The sequence below is a fragment of the Pipistrellus hanaki genome (assembly GCF_964339955.1).
Source record: "Pipistrellus hanaki genome assembly, chromosome: 4".
Lineage (NCBI taxonomy): Eukaryota > Metazoa > Chordata > Mammalia > Chiroptera > Vespertilionidae > Pipistrellus > Pipistrellus hanaki.
Window position 1 is genome coordinate 92,845,363 of NC_140506.1, and position 16,094 is coordinate 92,861,456.

Here is a 16,094-nt window from a genome sequence, read left to right on the forward strand (position 1 = left end):
CACTGATTCTGCTGGGAGTGGCATGGCTGCTCCGAGACTGCATGGCCCGCCTCCTGGAGCCAGCAGACGGTGAGATGACGTGGAAGCACTGGGTGGGCTTCTGGTGGCAGGTTGAGTTGGGGGCTTAAGCCTGTTGCTCCTTACCCTTTCCTGTCCCTTCCTTGTTAAGAGGAATCTTGACCAGCCAGTACCAGATTGGGTCACAGACCAGATTGGCCACATTGGGGACAATAGGCTTCAGTGCCGAAGGAACCAGAAGTGGTGATGGCGGTGAGGAGAGCAGAGAAGTCCGTGGGATGTGCACAGGGCACATGGGCGTATCAGGCAGCCTGTGGCCTGGATGAAGTTGGGCGCCTGGAGTGTTGTTTCAACTGGTCAAAGGAGGGGGATCCTGCTCTTCTTCCCGGTTCTGGGTTCCACAAATAGGGAAGGTCACCAGAGGAAGCTCAGAACACTCGGGAAGATAAGACCAAGCCTTGACAGAAGGGGTGGGTGTCTGTAGGCATGCCGGAGGCAGATATGCAGGTTGCTATGGGATGGGTTTCTATGTACATGTGTGGGAGGTAGACGTGGGGGTGGATGTGTAGACATACAGAAAATAGACATGGATGTGGGTGTCTGTGTAGACATGTTGGTGTCAGTGTATATGTGCACGAAGTAGATGTAGGGTTAGTGTCTGTGTTGACATGTAGGGAGTAGATGTGTGGGTGGTTGGTTGTGTAGACCTGTAGGAGGTTCAACACCTCTGGGGCCGCTGTTGGGATGGTCCTTCCAGGGCCCATCTGTCCTCTGGGAGAAAAGCTTTGTCCGTGGTCTGGCAGTCTGTGCTGTGCTGGCCCAGGATGGAGAGGGTCACTGGGTCTCAGGTCATGATAGTGACACTTCCCACAGAGGGCTCTTTAACTGAGAAGGCCCAACTCCTGGGCATGAGGAGCTGACCTTCAGTTCCCTTGTTGGTTTATTTTGAATGTTCCACGGCTGTAGCATGGACTGGGATCCCTGCGGCCGTCCCCGCTTAGCTCCGTCGTCTGTGCCCTGGTCCCCAATGCACATGCACATGGCTGTGAGAGGGCATCCGGCTGGATCCTTCCGTGCCGCTTCCTGCTGTGGGAGTGCTGGTTTGTGCTGGGCTTGGGCCAGCGCCAGTGTGAACGAAACTCAGTAGTGTGCAGAATTCGCTGTCCCCAAACTCAGCTTGTTAAAAGGAGACTCAGCATCTCATCACCCCAAAGTCCCCTCCACTCTGCCACCCATGGGGCCTTCTGTTGACGAGTTACTGCTGCGAGCAAGCACCACTGCAGTCAAAAGCTTGGGATTTAGGAAGAGACTTGGGGAAACTTCAGCACCCGCAACTGTGGTGTGAGTTGCATGCTTCGGAAAAAAGACCGGGGGCTGTGCCACTGGTTACTCAGCTGTGGCATCTTTATGAGTTCACACATCTGTTCACAGGTCACCGAGTGACTGACAGCCTATCACTATGCACTGTGTTCAATTCCATACAGAAACTGTGTTGGTTTCCAAGAGAGATGGATATATTAAGTATGATTTATTTTCTTTTTATAAAGGACAGAGCAGTGGCCCTGGAAATAGGGGCTGGTGCATGGTAAGGAGTGCCTGGCTGTCTGAGGTGGGCCCTGAGCACAGTGATGCCCTACTCCTTCCTGCACAGACCTCACGGGTGCTGCCACTTCAGGGCATCCGACCTCCGTGGCAGCCACAGGGGTTCCTGCCCGCCTGCAGTCTCCTGCTCAGGAGTTGTTTACCAGCGCAAGAGGCCTCTGGCTGGGTTTCACTGTGGTGTCCACTGGGCTTCTTTTTCTTGAGAACCAGGATTTTAATCCGCCCTAGAAGAAGAAGGTTCCCAGATGCCTTTGTCCCAGAGATGGCACGCTCCGTGTGTAACAGGCAGCAGGGGTCGTGCCTTATTACACCTGGCAGCCAAACTTTATCAACTTTTAAGTTTTACTTCAAAAAGTATTTTTGACTCGTGTCTAGGATAAGTGTATGGATAACCCCATGCTTCAAAGTTTGAAAACAAGTCTGAGCACATTTGACCAAAAATACAGGCTTGTATGTTATCATTGGGAAAGATATTCTGCTCCCTTACCTTGGGTATGTTAAAAAATGTGATTTGAATTAATTTAAGCTCGCTCAAGCAAAATAAAACAAATGACACCTGAGATGTTTCATGTGGAAAATGTAAAAGAAGAAAACATCTGCCAACAGAGACCGGTGGTGTATTCCCCATGTTCCTGATCCAGATGTCCATGGTCACAGCTGAACTGTGGGCTGGTTTGGCACAGGCGTGGGGGCTGTGGGGTGGGACTCCATGTGCGCCAGGTGGGTGGTTAGCACAATTCAGGTACCCTCCACCCTGACAGTGCCTGAGCTCAGCTTCTGACCCACGTTTCCCTGGGGGGCAGGGGATAGCATTTGAGCTGTCAGAGTGTTATTGAGGGCTTACTGAGAGAGTGAGGACCACTTTAGTGGAAAATGGGCTTTCTTTTCTGATACCCTGAAATGAAAATTAGACACAATCTGTCCCTTTCATGTCTCCTTTATTTTAAGTTGAGAGGAAAGTATTTGTTTGGGATGAGATGCTCAGATAATGGACGCCGTTGATGGAACGTCTTTCAAGTGTTGTCCAGCTGGCGTCCCGCGGCGGGGACAGGAAGCCCCCGTGGGGCGAGGAGGCGCCAGGCAGGTGCACATGGCACTTCGCCGGCACTCAGCCCTGCGGCGAGTTGCCCAGCTTCGCTGAGTGCATTCTGTGGCCACTGCTTCCCTTCTCTCCCTTTGCTTCAAACGGGTGTCCCCTCGGCTTCTTCCTGACCCGGCCCAGTGTCCACGGTGACGTCACAGTGCTGGAATGAATGTCTCAGCACACGTGGGGACCTTAAACTGCCGCCAAGGGAGACGGGTAAAACCCTGTTCTCGGCGGTGCTTTGAGCTTCCAAGCCAGTGTCAGGGGGCCGTACGTGACATCCTGCACATGCGCGAACCATGACTGCCCTTCCTTTACTCTCCTGTCTGGATCCTGACACTTGGCGAGGCAAGTGGGAGCCTGATGAATGCACTTCACGATGGCAGTGACTTCATTTTGGGGAGAGTGGCTTCAGTTACGTAGTCGGTGCTTCACAGGCTAATAACCACGTTCTTGGAGGCAGCGATCTTACATCCCAGGAGAGCAGACCTTGTAGGGTCCAGGTTCAAGTAGATGGACTCAAAGTAGGCCTGGGCGGTTCAGAGCTTGGGGCTGGGTCAGACAATCCCTTGGGTGGGAGGGAAAAGGAGGAGCAGATTCTCTTCCTTCGTGGCATTTTCTTAGCCTCTGATTATGTTCTTGTTTGGTTGATGGAGGCACTCTCTGCCTTCTGAGGATGGGCTGTGGGAGACAGCTGGTCAGGACTTTCTAACATTGATCCTTTCTTTGGACATGGGAAAGGTGACTGGACTCAGGACTGTATTCTACAAGACAGGAAATACGAGTGTGGCCCAGTGCCATGTGGCCAGACATTCCTCTGTGTTGGCTACTGCGAGCAGGTAGTTAGAACTCAACAAGGCTGTAGGCTCACAGTAGGGGTGCAGGGTGAGCTCGTGTGGAGGCTCAAGGTTTCTGAGGACACAGGGCAGCAGTGTCAGGTGGCTTTGGGGCCTCAGCTTCTATAGGAGCCCACTTTCTCTCGTTATCAGTCGAGTATGACTGGAATAAGTTTTGATTGATAATGCTCAAGTACAGTAGTGATAACAGGTATCAAAGTCATGCTGAGGATAACTTTGGCTGGGGGGCAGTTAAGTGACCACTCATGGTTCCTTTTTATTTAAATAAGGGGGCCTTCTTAGGAGAAGGCACAGAATTGTGTCTGTTGGGCTGGGAGACAGAGGCAGCCTGCGATTCGATGGGCCAACAAGGTGCCTCAGATTAGGTGGCAGGCACTCACTGCTGTGGGACTCTATCCCTTCTTCTCAAATGGGGTGGACTGAGGTAGGGATGCCTTTGAGAACTCGCACTGTTTCATTCTTCCTACTGAGAATTGAGTTTGTCTGCCCAGATGTTGCCTAGAGCCCCCAGATGTTGCATCCAGTGGAAGGAAGCGTCTGTTGTCCGGACCTGGATGGCAGTCCTTCCTGGGCCCAGCCTGCGCTCTGTTCTGGGTGCTGGTGAGGAATGGGCAAGGTTGGAGGCGGCTCTCCTGAGGCACAGATACTGCTGCTGCCCAGCTTCCTTGACTTGTTTTTAATTTAATGAACTTCACTTTTTAGAACAGTTTTAGATTTATAGAATTATCACAGAAATAGTGCAGGGCATGCCTCTGTACGCCACTCCAGTTTCTCCTATTTTTTTCTTCTTTCATTGGATGGGACATTTGTCACACCTAATGAACCAGTGTCAACACAGTATTATTTATTCACATTTCCTCAGTTCCTTCCCAACGCCCTCTTTGTCCCAGAATCCCCCCAAGACCCACATGATGTTTGGTCTTCATGTCCCTTCTGCTCCTCTGGGCCCATGTCTCAGACTCTCCTGCTTTTGATCCCTCAGCAGTTTTGAGGAGCACTGGTCAGGTGTTCTGTGAGTATGCCTCTGTCGGGATGTGTCTGGTGTTTTCTCATCATTGACTGGGTTGTGGATTTGGAGAGACCACAGAGGCACAGCGCTGTCGTCATCCATTGTATTGAGTCTGTGCCATCGACATAACTCATCTCCATGATGCTGACCTGGTATCTAGCCAGGTCATGGCTATTAAGTGTCTGCACTGTGAACCTTCCTTTCCTCCCAAGTCTATCCCATGTGTTATCTTTGGAGGCATCACTAGCACAGCCCACGTCATGGTTCCTTGAGGGTGTCTTTTGTCCCCATGTTATTTATCCTATCATTTATCAGTATGGACCCCTGCATACATCAAAGTTCATCTATGTTGGTACCGAATAGGGAATGGCGATTGGAGGTCAATGGCCAGGAGAGGGGCCGTGGGTGGTTGGCTGGCTAGCCCCACTCCTGATTGGTGTGTGTGTTGGGGGGGGCGGGCTGATCAGGGGCAGAGCTGGCTGGGGGAAGGGGCCATGGGCCTTTTGGGGTGGTGGGGGCCTATCAGGGGCAGGGCTGGCCAGGGAAAGGGGCTGCAAGAGGTTGGCCGTCCAGCCCTGCCCCCTATTGGGGTGGGGGGAGTGATCAGGGATGGGGCCAGCCAGGGGGAGGGGCTGTGGGAGGTTGGCCGGCCCTACCACCTGATCACTGGCTGCAGGGAGCGCCATAGCGACTGGTTGTCCCAGTCGTTATGGCGTTCCAATTGTTGGCTTTTTATATATATAGATAAATTGTAGGTGATCTTAAAGAAGAACCTAACCACCATTAACACTGTTAGGCTCTGATTATGTTCTTGTTTGGTTGATGGAGACACTCTCTGCCTTCTGAGGATGGGCTGTGGGAGACAGCTGAACAGGCCTTTCTAACACTGGTCCTTTCGTCTGGACGTGGGAAAGGTGGAACCTTATTGGAAATCCTAATTGTGACTTCTGTCCCAGTTTCTCCAGTTAATTTAGCATCAGCTTTTCCAAAAAGCTGGATTTGTGATCTTTTTGACTGTGCTTTACTTTGGCAATAATCCTAGAGGGCTTCTTTGTTGCTATTAAGGGTGGCTGTATAACCGTCCTTCTCTCTTCCCCACTTTCCTGGCCCCCCCAAAAAAGAAGAAAGGATTATCTCTAGAAACTTGGACGGAGGTTGGGCGGCTCAGGAGGTCTCTTCCTGTGGAGGAAGCTGCCTCTGGCACGTCCCTCTGACACAGGGACGGTATCAACTTCAAAGAGTGCCGAGAACAGATGCCAGCAGGCCCAGGAGATGTGGAGGGGACCAGGGCAGACTCCGCTCTTGACTGTTGAGAATGAGACCCTGACTTTAGCTCTGAGCCTTAATACAACGCTGCTCCATGGCTGCCCCCGCCCTGGTTCATAGCCCATCACTTTCATCAGGTATAGATGCATTTGATGCATAAAATGAATTTCTCCTTCGGTTTTATGAGGTTCTAGGAAGCAGGGTGGTGCCATTTCCATTCTTTGGTAATAAGGGTCAGGTACCCAGTGCCAGGCAGGGGCCCAGTCCCAGGTGGTGAGGGAGGAGGGCAGGGCTGTAGGCCCTTCCATTCTTGTCAGACAGTTGTGCTCACAAAGGTCCAGCTCTCTCAGAGCTTCCTCAGCTGGGCCACAGGAAGACAGCCCTTCTCACCCACAGAGAGGGCCCCCCTCGCTCTTGCACCTCGGCACTGAGACAGCTGATGTGCTGTGGGCTTCACTCCCCACAGTCCTGTGATGAGTTTTTCCACAGGGTGTGGACAAAACCCCTGGTTTCCAGAGGTTGGGGTTGGGGTTGGGCACATTGAGGGCTGCTGTTTTAGTTCCTGTGGCATTTTCATCCCAAGCTGCTTCTGTTTGCCATCATCATACAACAAGGGCTTCAGTGGGATGATAAGATCAGCTACAGATATGCATTAGGAATCAGAGGTGGCTTGGAAGAACAGGCTTTATTACTAATCCCTGTCTGCCTGCTTCCTGAGTGAGCCCTCAGGGGGCTCTGTGCTGGGCAAGAAAGGGTGGGGAATTCTTACAAATTCACAGTTTGCCTGTCCACAGCCAGGGTATGAGCATAATCTATATGTATAAAAGCCTAAATGACCAAACAACCTGATGACCAGTCGCTATGACATGCACTAACCACTGGGGAGCAGACACTCAACACAGGAGCTGCCCCCTGGTGGTCAGTGTGCTCTCACAGCAGGACCGCTGTTCAGCTGACTGACGGGTGCCAGATGCCAGGCTCACATCTGGCAAGCGTAGCTGTGACGGCATGAGCCTTTCCCACCTCCGCAGCAGTGCTACTGAGCAGCGGCAGGCGCAGCAGGGCTGGGATGAGTGAGAGCAGCTTGGTCCCCGGCCTGGGCTCGGGGTCCTCCCCAGCCTCCTGCCGCTTTGTGTACTACTACAGCCCTCAAGGGATGTCGGACTGCCGGATTTGGTCCAATTCCCACTGGTCAGGCCCAGTTGGGCTGAAACCAGCAGCCCAATATCCGCCAAGAAGTCGTGGATTGTGAGGGGTGCAGGCCAGGCTGAGGGACCCTACCGGTGCACGAATGTGTGCACCTGGCCTCTAGTTTAACAAATATTTATCCATGAAGCCTTTTTACAAAACAAAACAGTGCTGAAGCCTTGTGTACTTTTCTAATCAGAGGCCTTGTAAAAATAGGAGCCTCATACAGAAGTCACTGGGGTAGATTGAGCCCCAAGGGGTGTGGACAAAACCCGCTTTGTGTGGTGGGCACAAAAGCGTGTTAGCCTGGATGTTCAAGGCTCCACCCCTTCTTGGTTCTGTCACTTCCTTCATAGGAGGTGGCCTTCCTCTGTGTAGAGGCCCTGTCCCGAATAGGCAGGCAGGGGTACCATGTTAGCACAGACCATTCGGGAGCAAAATCTAGGCTCTTGGAAAAAGGAAGGGCTTGAGTTTCTTTAAAGAACAAAACAGTAGAAAAAGAGAAAAACAACAACGAACAGTACGTCCCCAAAATAGCTCCATGGACCGCCATCTCCTAAATAAGTTTCAGCCGTTAAAAAATATAATAAAAGCTATAAAAGTAATAAAGATATTGTAGTTTTTCATGTAATTAGATATACTTACCTATATTTAAAAATCTTATATTAGGCAGCCTTGAAATTCAAAATTCTAAACAGGTGAATTATGAAAGAACACATTTTTTTAATACCCTCAATAAATGTGATCGTGGTAACAGCGCAGGCCCGTCCTGGTTTCCACGGGCGCAGGGTCCTGGTGGCCCAGGCTGCGGGCAGAGGTCGTGCCAGGCTAACTCTGACCTGCCCGACTTCTATCTCTTCTAATCAGACCTGATAAAATGGGAAGCGTTCATTCTTTATGAGTTTGTGAAAATCAGCCTCTTCCCCCTCTCCATCAATAAGGTGATTTACTGGGAGAATTTGCTGAGTAAACTTGTTTCTTTAATTAGCCAGTACACCCATTTCTCTCCCAGGCCCTGGCACCCGCTGATCCACTTTCTGTCGCTGTAGATGCACCTGCTCTGAATGTTTCACATAAATGGAGTCACACACCACGTGGCCTTTTGTGTCTGGCTTATCTCACTCAGCATGATGCTTTCAGGGTTCATTCACATTGTAGGGTGCGTCAGTTCCCCATTGCTTTTTACTCCTAAAAAATAGGTTGTGATGTTTGTAAAGATGGGCATGGTCTTTTTATCCAAGTGGTAGATTTTGTTGTTAACTTGGGCTGGAAGACAGGTGCCAGAGCTGCACAGATGTGAAGGGTATTTGTTCCAAGGCCACATGCAATCCCCCACCTTAGTTGTGTTCCATTATGTTGTGGGAATTTACAGTCTATGATTTGGGCTCATGTGTCTCCCCTTCCCAAGGTCCAAAGTGAGCCTGTATCACTGAAGCCCCAGGCCAATGTGAGGACTCAAAGTTCTACTTAGATTCCAAATAAAGGCAGACCTCAAGTCCTTAGAGGAGACAAGTCCCCCAATTCCTTTAATTTGGGGCCCTCTTCTAATAGGTTCTCAGGGTAATGCCATCTTTTAAATTTTCAGATTCTAGGGTAGGACATTCTTACATTGTTTGATTGCAATTATTTACTGCAGGAAAACCAAGGATTATATTTACTTTTTTCCAAAATATTTTTTGATTGGCCTGTTGTGGGGTGGGGTTGGACATGAAAAGGCTTTTATTCCCCGGGGCAGCCTGGTGGGGCTCCAAACCCCCACTCAGATCATCCGAGACAGATCTCCCCTCCACACTCATCTCCACTCAGCACCTGAGAGCAGGTCTCCCCTCCACACTCATCTCCACTCAGCACCTGAGGACAGGTCTCCCCTCCACACTCATCTCCACTCAGCACCCGAGAGCAGGTCTCCCCTCTACTCTCCCCTCCACTCAGCACCTGAGGACATATCTTCCCTCTATCTTCACTTCCTGCTGTATTTAATGTTCATAAGCTCTGTGCCCTGACCCCACACTTACCTCAGGTCATGGACATGGGCTCCACTTAGTGGGGTAACACAATGCTTTAATCTTATACATTTTTTGGCAAAGCATGCCAAATTTTAATACATTTTTCTCCTTTTGTTTTTCAGGTATTCATTTGGTAAGTGAAAATCACTTAGAAAAAAAATCTGCATTTTGTATTGGGGTATGTATCCTCCTGCCTTCTTTTCTGGCTTTCTCATTGCTTAAGCATCTGTCATTAGCCCTCAGGTTTCACTATGTTGTTCTGATACTATGTTTGTTATCTAACCTGGGACTCCTACCCTCAGCCAGTCACCTTGCCCAGAGTGGTGGACTAATACCAAGGAGGGAACTCATGCATTTTTAGCTTCATGCATATGGGACTGTCTCTATATTACTGGGTAGAGTAGTCCCACAATAGTGACAGCAAGCAGTGGTTTCATTGAATGTTGTGGATCCATCCCCAACCCTGGCCGAATGAAAAGGCCTGTGACGTGTGTTCCCCTCTCCAGGCCACACTGAGTCCCCAGTGGACACAAGCCCATGGACACCCTCCCCAGAGGAGGGGGAGGACTTCGGGTTCCCCCAGCTGTAGTCTCAGGGGAAATGCTGCACCCAGGATGAGCGGGCAGAATAAGTAAAGATTTGTTCAGAAATGAATGGGCAGTGGGACCAGGCCTGCTGCCTGGGGACAAGCAGAAGACATCCCCTAAGTGAACAGGACTGGACAGGGCCAGCCATGTCAAGCATTCTATTTGGGTCTCACCAGCTTACATGCCATTACAACAAAGACATCAGTGCTCTCCGGCATCACAGAACCCAGATACCCCTCAGCTTGACATCCTCATGTTTAGGACACAGTCCCCAACCACTCAAAAAACAGAGGACCGGGACATCAGCCCAATTCTAGAGAGAACAGACAGTCGACAGAGGCCAACCCCAAGATGACTAGATGCTGGAGTTTTCAGACAGGGTCTGAGCAGCTGTCAATACTGCGTACCGAGGTGGGAAATCAGGCTCCTGAAGAAGAAGAAAAAGTGCTCACAGCAGAAAATCTAGAAAAGAGCCAAGTGGAGATTTCAGAACTGAAAAAATAGAATATATGAAATAGGGAATTCACTAAATAGGCTGGATAGTAGGGTGAAGGTGACAGGAATGAAAGATCAAGGCTGAGACCAGAGCCCCAGGAGGGGACAGAGAATGGCTGAAAAGTTTCCCAGTGTGGTGGGGCTCACATGTGTACAGATGCAGGAAGATTGGTGAACCCCAAACAGCAAAAATAAAAGAAAGCTGCTTGTGACATCATCTGAAATCAACATCAAAAACCAAAGGGAAGGGAGAAGCTTGAAAGCAGCAGAGAAGCTTACCATTGCCTTGGAAATGGTTGGACCCTGGCACCCAGGAGCAGTGGTGCTGAAAGATGGACACAATCCACCAGGATCCTGCACGCAAACTATGTTCTCCAGGGACGGCGTTGAAATAAGGAGAAATGAGAGAATTCATTGCTGGCAGATGAGCGCTACAGGAATGCCACAGCCAGCTCTCCAGCTGAAGGAAAGTAACAGGAGATGAGAATGTGGGTCCCTGGGCAGGAGTACAGAACACAGAAAACAGTAAATACATAGGTAAATGTGAAGATGGTTTTCCTTCATTTTCTTACTTCAGAATCCATATAACTATTTAAAGTGAAATGAGTCCTTTGTCTTCTGAGATTTATAATGCACTCAGAGGGGAATACATGTGACAGGCATGACATGGAGCATGGCAGAAGGCGCAGATGGACCCATGTGGCTGCAGTGTCCACATTTTATGTGAAGCGGCATAGTATTAACTTTAAGTATATTCAAAAGCTAAAGACGTGTATTTTAGTCCCTGGAACATGCACCAGGAAAATGTGGAGTGACAGTTAAAAGTCTGATAGACACATTAAAGGGGTGATCTGAAAACATTTGAATGACCCAAAAAGGCAGGAAGGAGGAGCACAGATATAAAACTAAGAGTTTAATAGAAAATGAAAAATTAAGTGGTAAACCTAAACACCATATCAATAATTACATTAAGTGTTAATGGATTAAACATTCCAGTTAAAAGACAGGAATCTATAGAACAACTTAAGGAAAAGGTAAGATGCAGCTATATTCTTCTAGAGGTAATACACATTAAATGTAGACATGCAGAAAGTTTGAAAGGAAATGGATGGGAAAAGCACACTGGAGGCAATAGTCAGAAGGAGCATTCAAGATCGAGTATCCCTGGAGATTAAGGACGAGTCATCAGGCAGGAAGATGTAACAAACCTCCAAGAACATGAGATAGAAAAAGTGACAACTAGCCCTGGCCCGGTGGCTCAGTTGGTTGAAGCTTCGTCTGTACACCAAAAGGCGTGGGTTCAATTCCCAGTTGGGCGCATATGGGAGGCAATTGATTCAAGTTTCTCACATCGATGTTTCTCTCTCCCTCTCAAATCAATAAACATATCTTTGGATGACAAAAAAAGGTGACAACTAAAGAGAGACAGGGAAGGAATTTCTACACCCTCTTCCCCTCAGTTGGCAGAACAACTAGATGGAAAATTGGTAAAAGGATGGACCCACTGAACAGTACTGCCTGACACTGGCTCTAAGGGGTGTTTCTGAGAACACATATCCTATTCATGTACTCATGGTTTGTCCACTGGGAACACCAGCCATAGGCGAGGGTGAATACAGGATTACATTGAACGGGGATTAAATCATATTGAGATTCTGCTTTCCTGAGTCTCCCCCCTCCTAACAGTGAGCTAGATGTTCTGCAAAAGCCAACTTTTTTGAACTCACTCAGCACAGCAGCTTAATGGATCAAAATTCCCACCTCCCCTGACTGAGGAGGGATGGACCTGTGACTGGCCTCACCTTCAGCAAAGTGAAAGAGGGAGAGGTTAAGGAGAAAGCCACCAATACACTGTTGAATTCTTAGGGAGACAGTTGTCACCAGACATGGAGTTCTTGCTTCCTGAGTGCTATGGTCTATTATCTAAGGCTTGTGAGAAAGACTGGGGCAGGAGGGATGACTACATAGGGTTTCCTGGGTGGTGTAGTGCAGGAGATGACTGGCCACTGGCATACCCACCTGGCCCAGACTCTCCTTTTATAGGAAACAGAAGCCTCGAACCACTCAGAAGGGGACATCAACCCTATGCACGGAGGTCCCTGAGAGAAGAGGATCTGTGAGAGGTGCCCCAGATTGTGTCTGATACAAATCATGCTCTGCTACTGCTGGGGGCTACTGGTGAGTGGAGTAGGAAGAGAATCTGAAGGAATTCTGAGAAGGCCCCACCAAGACTGCAAGTGAGGCTGGACCAGGAGCTGAGAGTCCAGCACCCAAGGAGAGGCAGCTGCTTGGCTGAGGCTGATCTGGCAGATGCACTGGAGCTGCTGGAAGTGAGAAGCCCCCAAGGCCCAGGCTGAGCACAGCAGGTGACTGAAGCCCTTCCCTAGGAAGTTGCAGCCTGTGGTCACTGAGGATCATGAGGAAACAACAAACTCAAAACCAGCTAATTTTCTGGCTAGATTGTCCCATCCCCATCCTATCCCTCCCCAACAGCCTCACTGTGCATGCTCATTTTGGGATAAGTGTGTTCACCTCAGGAGCTACTGTGTTTCTACACACAATGTTTGACATAATTAAAAAATCACTAGACAAACATTGAAAAACAAAAATGGACTCACTCACTGTGGGTTGTTGAGAGATGCAGCAGTAGAGATGACTCAGTTGTTGGGGCTGTCAAATAGGAACCCTTATTGACAGTTGTGAACATGCCAGAGGTTCTAATGGAAAAGGTGGACAACCTACAAGAATAGATGAGCTGTTTCAACAAACAGGGGGAAACTACTAATGAGCCAGATGGAAATGTGAGAAATAGACAATAGATTTCGAGCTGGGCTTCCTCTCATGGTTTGCAACAGAGCAGAACAGATGAGGGGGGAAAATCAGCGAATTTAAAGATATTAAAAATAAAACACAAGTGGGTAAAAAAAAAGAACAGAATAGAGCACATGAGGGCTGATGGGGGATATCAAACAGTTTAACATAAAGATAACTAAAGAGAGAAAGAGTAAAACAATATTTGAAGATATAAAGACCAACAATTTTCCAAAAGGAATGAGAGACAAAATGCCACAGATTGAAGAATTTTGGAAGTCACTAAGAAAACTACACTTGCCACACACATTCCTAGATACGTTATAGTCAAATTGTCAAAAATCAAAAAGAAAGAAAATCTATTGAAGCCAGAGGTGGGAAAGACAGGTACAGAGGGACAGAGATAATAATTATAGCACACTATTCATTTGAAACAGTGCCAGCCAGAGGACAAGGGAATGACATCATAAAGTGCCAGCAAGGAGGGAAACCTGGCTATCAATCCAGAATTCTATACCCAGCAAAACTATCCTCAACAATGAAGACAAAAATGAAGTATTTTTCAGAGGATCTGCATGTCAAAAATGTTAGAGGAATTTCTTCAGGCAAAGCATTGGAATTCGTTAAAATGAGAGTAAATACAAAAAAAAAAAATTCCTGGTTTTTAATTGCCTTAAAAGTAGGTAACAGAACACAAATTTAAGTTTAAAATTTAAAGCAAAAATAATCAGACTCTCACAAGCCAGTGTCACTCACCAACTTCTTAACCCTCCAAATAGAGCTGTCCAGTGACATGGCTGTGTTGGGAGCTGCCAGGACCTTGTGGTCTGAGGTGTTGACACTCTTTCCCTTTTCTCAGGTTTGTACTTAAAAAAAAAAAAAAAAAAAAAAAGTAGAAGAGGAAGAAGCAAGCAATGGGGAATTATTTCAGGAAATATTCTCTTTACCAATTGTAAATCTGGCATGGCCTAATCATAACAGGTTCTATAACCTGTGAGTTACATGTACTTGTGTCAAAGGAAAGGAAACGTTCAGAAGTTAGGGAATGAAGTTAGACGTGAGAAAGAAGTAGGCTTCCTGCACCTTCTGAATTAGGGTTTATTTGATATCAAAATTATCCTCAAAGAAACCTGCTTTATCAATATTTAGATAAGCCCTCTTGTTTTAGTAAATATTATTTATTTGATTTATCCAAAACTGCAGCAATGTTCCTTTTCCCAGTTGTTAGGACAAATAAGACCATCAGACCCTAACTCCTGGATAGGGTGGGAGAAGGCCCTGTGATTTGATGCAGTGAATTCTAGGCAATCACCATAAAATCAGCTTTTATGGGAGCAAACCAAGCATACACGGTGGGGCCCGTGAATGGACAGATACAGGTAGCAGAGGCAGCAAAAAGCAACTGACACTCAAATGCATGCTCTCGTGATTTCCTGGCAGCCACCTTTGGGGTAGGGTCACTGTTCTGTCTCAGGCGAGGCAACAGGATCATAAGACAGATGTGAGAGCTGGGATGGGGCCCAGGGTCTTCGACATGGAGCTGGTGCCCCTGCTGAAACTGGCATTTGTAAATAGGGTGTGGGAAAAGCATTGGAGTGAGGTGCCAGGGCATCGCACAGAGAACAGCCTGCAAGAATGAATGTTCCTTAAATCACATGTTAATCTGAGAAAGGCTGCATGCTGAGGATGATTCTAGACTCCCCTCCCCAAACCACAGCTGCTTGCCATAGCCCCAGCCAGATCTTCAGCCCCAGTTGGTGGTAGCACATCAGACTGGCTCTGCTAACAGGACCCTTAGGCTAAGAGCTACATTTTGCTCTGAATTAAAGCAAGTCTGTCCTCCACTTATACTTCTGTTGGTATATCTGGTGCTCTTCACAAGTTTAACTGCCTCTCTAGTCGCAGGCAATAATGCTGGAGAAGCCAGCATTTGATTTGCTACATTTCCTCCTGAGGGTCCTGAGTAGGACTGAATGTCATGTGCTGTCTTCTCTATAGCACTTGGTGGGCCACCCCCACTAAGTGTCCACAAGCTCAGATTCTGAAGACTCCTAAGAGCCACAGCAGCTGGCTTGCCACGGGGTGACCGCCACGCATTTCTGCTGTTTCTTCAGTTACTGTGGTGTCAGGTTCAGAACAACCAAACTGAAGGGACTTCGACCTTTTGGGAAGTTTCCCAACTTGTCTTATTTGGGGGCTGCCTATGAGAACTTAGTTTTCAGAATGAGCTGATCATCCTATCCTGTTTTTACTTCTCTATGTTCTCATTAATGAACATAGGTATATAGATACCGACATAATAACGAACATAAAACTTAATTATATCTATTGTGTTTACTTTGCAAAATGGACTTTGATGAAAATAAAGCAACTCTGGATTACCTGCTGAGATACTAAGCTGCCCCACGGAGCAGCATTCCCTCACTTGAGCGAGGCTGCTCGAGCAACTGTTAATACTCGTCTCCAGCCATCTGTGCTTTCTGCTTAATTAAAATTAAGTGGAATAAAACTGGCGCTCCCCAGTCACACCTGTGGCACATCAAGCACTCAGCCGTAGGTGGGCCGATCAGATCACGGCCCATCTCCATCGCGATAGAAGGTTCCACGGTCGGCTGGCCTGAGGATGTCCGCTACTTAACATTTTCTCCTGGGGAGCTCAGCCACCTCTTCTCGGCAGGTGTAAGTGTGACCCCATCGGTTTGGGAGTAGGGACACGTGGCTGGTCTCCTGCCTGAAGGAGACACAGCCAAGACCTCTCTGGTTCTTTCCTTTATTCAGTGACCAGGTGTTCCCAGGATTTCTGAGTTTCTGTGAGCATTTCTCCACGGTCTTGAAGTCCCCTCTTCATTGTGGGTGTCACCTGCTGCCACCCTGTGGCCCTGTCCCCTGGGGTCTTGCATTCCTGTCTGCATGGGCGTGACTGCTGGGTCAAGGGACCGCACGTGAGCGGAGGCTGTTTGCTCCAGGACACAGGAAAACCGCAGTATTTGTGATCGCACTGCCTCGCCAGCTGCGTCTCTGTTGAAGCATTGAATGTGGCTGTGCTTTGAAATCTGCCGGTCTGGTAACTTTTACTTCAAAGAATGGGTCTAAACGTGATTAATTCAGTGCCCCTCTACATGCTGTTTCCTGCTCCTCTGTAGGAAGTGAGCTTTTTGATATTTGTGAGCT

The 16,094-nt window shown here is 48.3% G+C and overlaps 1 protein-coding gene across 3 annotated transcripts in view; it reads left to right on the plus strand.

Moving 5' to 3' along the window:
- LMF1 (lipase maturation factor 1) overlaps positions 1 to 16,094 on the plus strand; it is a 115,606-nt gene that overhangs the window by 13,933 nt on the left and 85,579 nt on the right. For 2 of the 3 annotated variants that reach the window (XM_084881219.1, XM_084881217.1), the window contains exon 3: positions 9,153 to 9,163. The exons of the other annotated variant lie outside the window; for it this stretch is intronic. In XM_084881219.1, the coding sequence (XP_084737345.1) occupies positions 9,153 to 9,163 (11 nt within the window). The remainder of the gene's footprint in view (positions 1 to 9,152; positions 9,164 to 16,094) is intronic. 3 annotated transcript variants of the gene reach the window in all.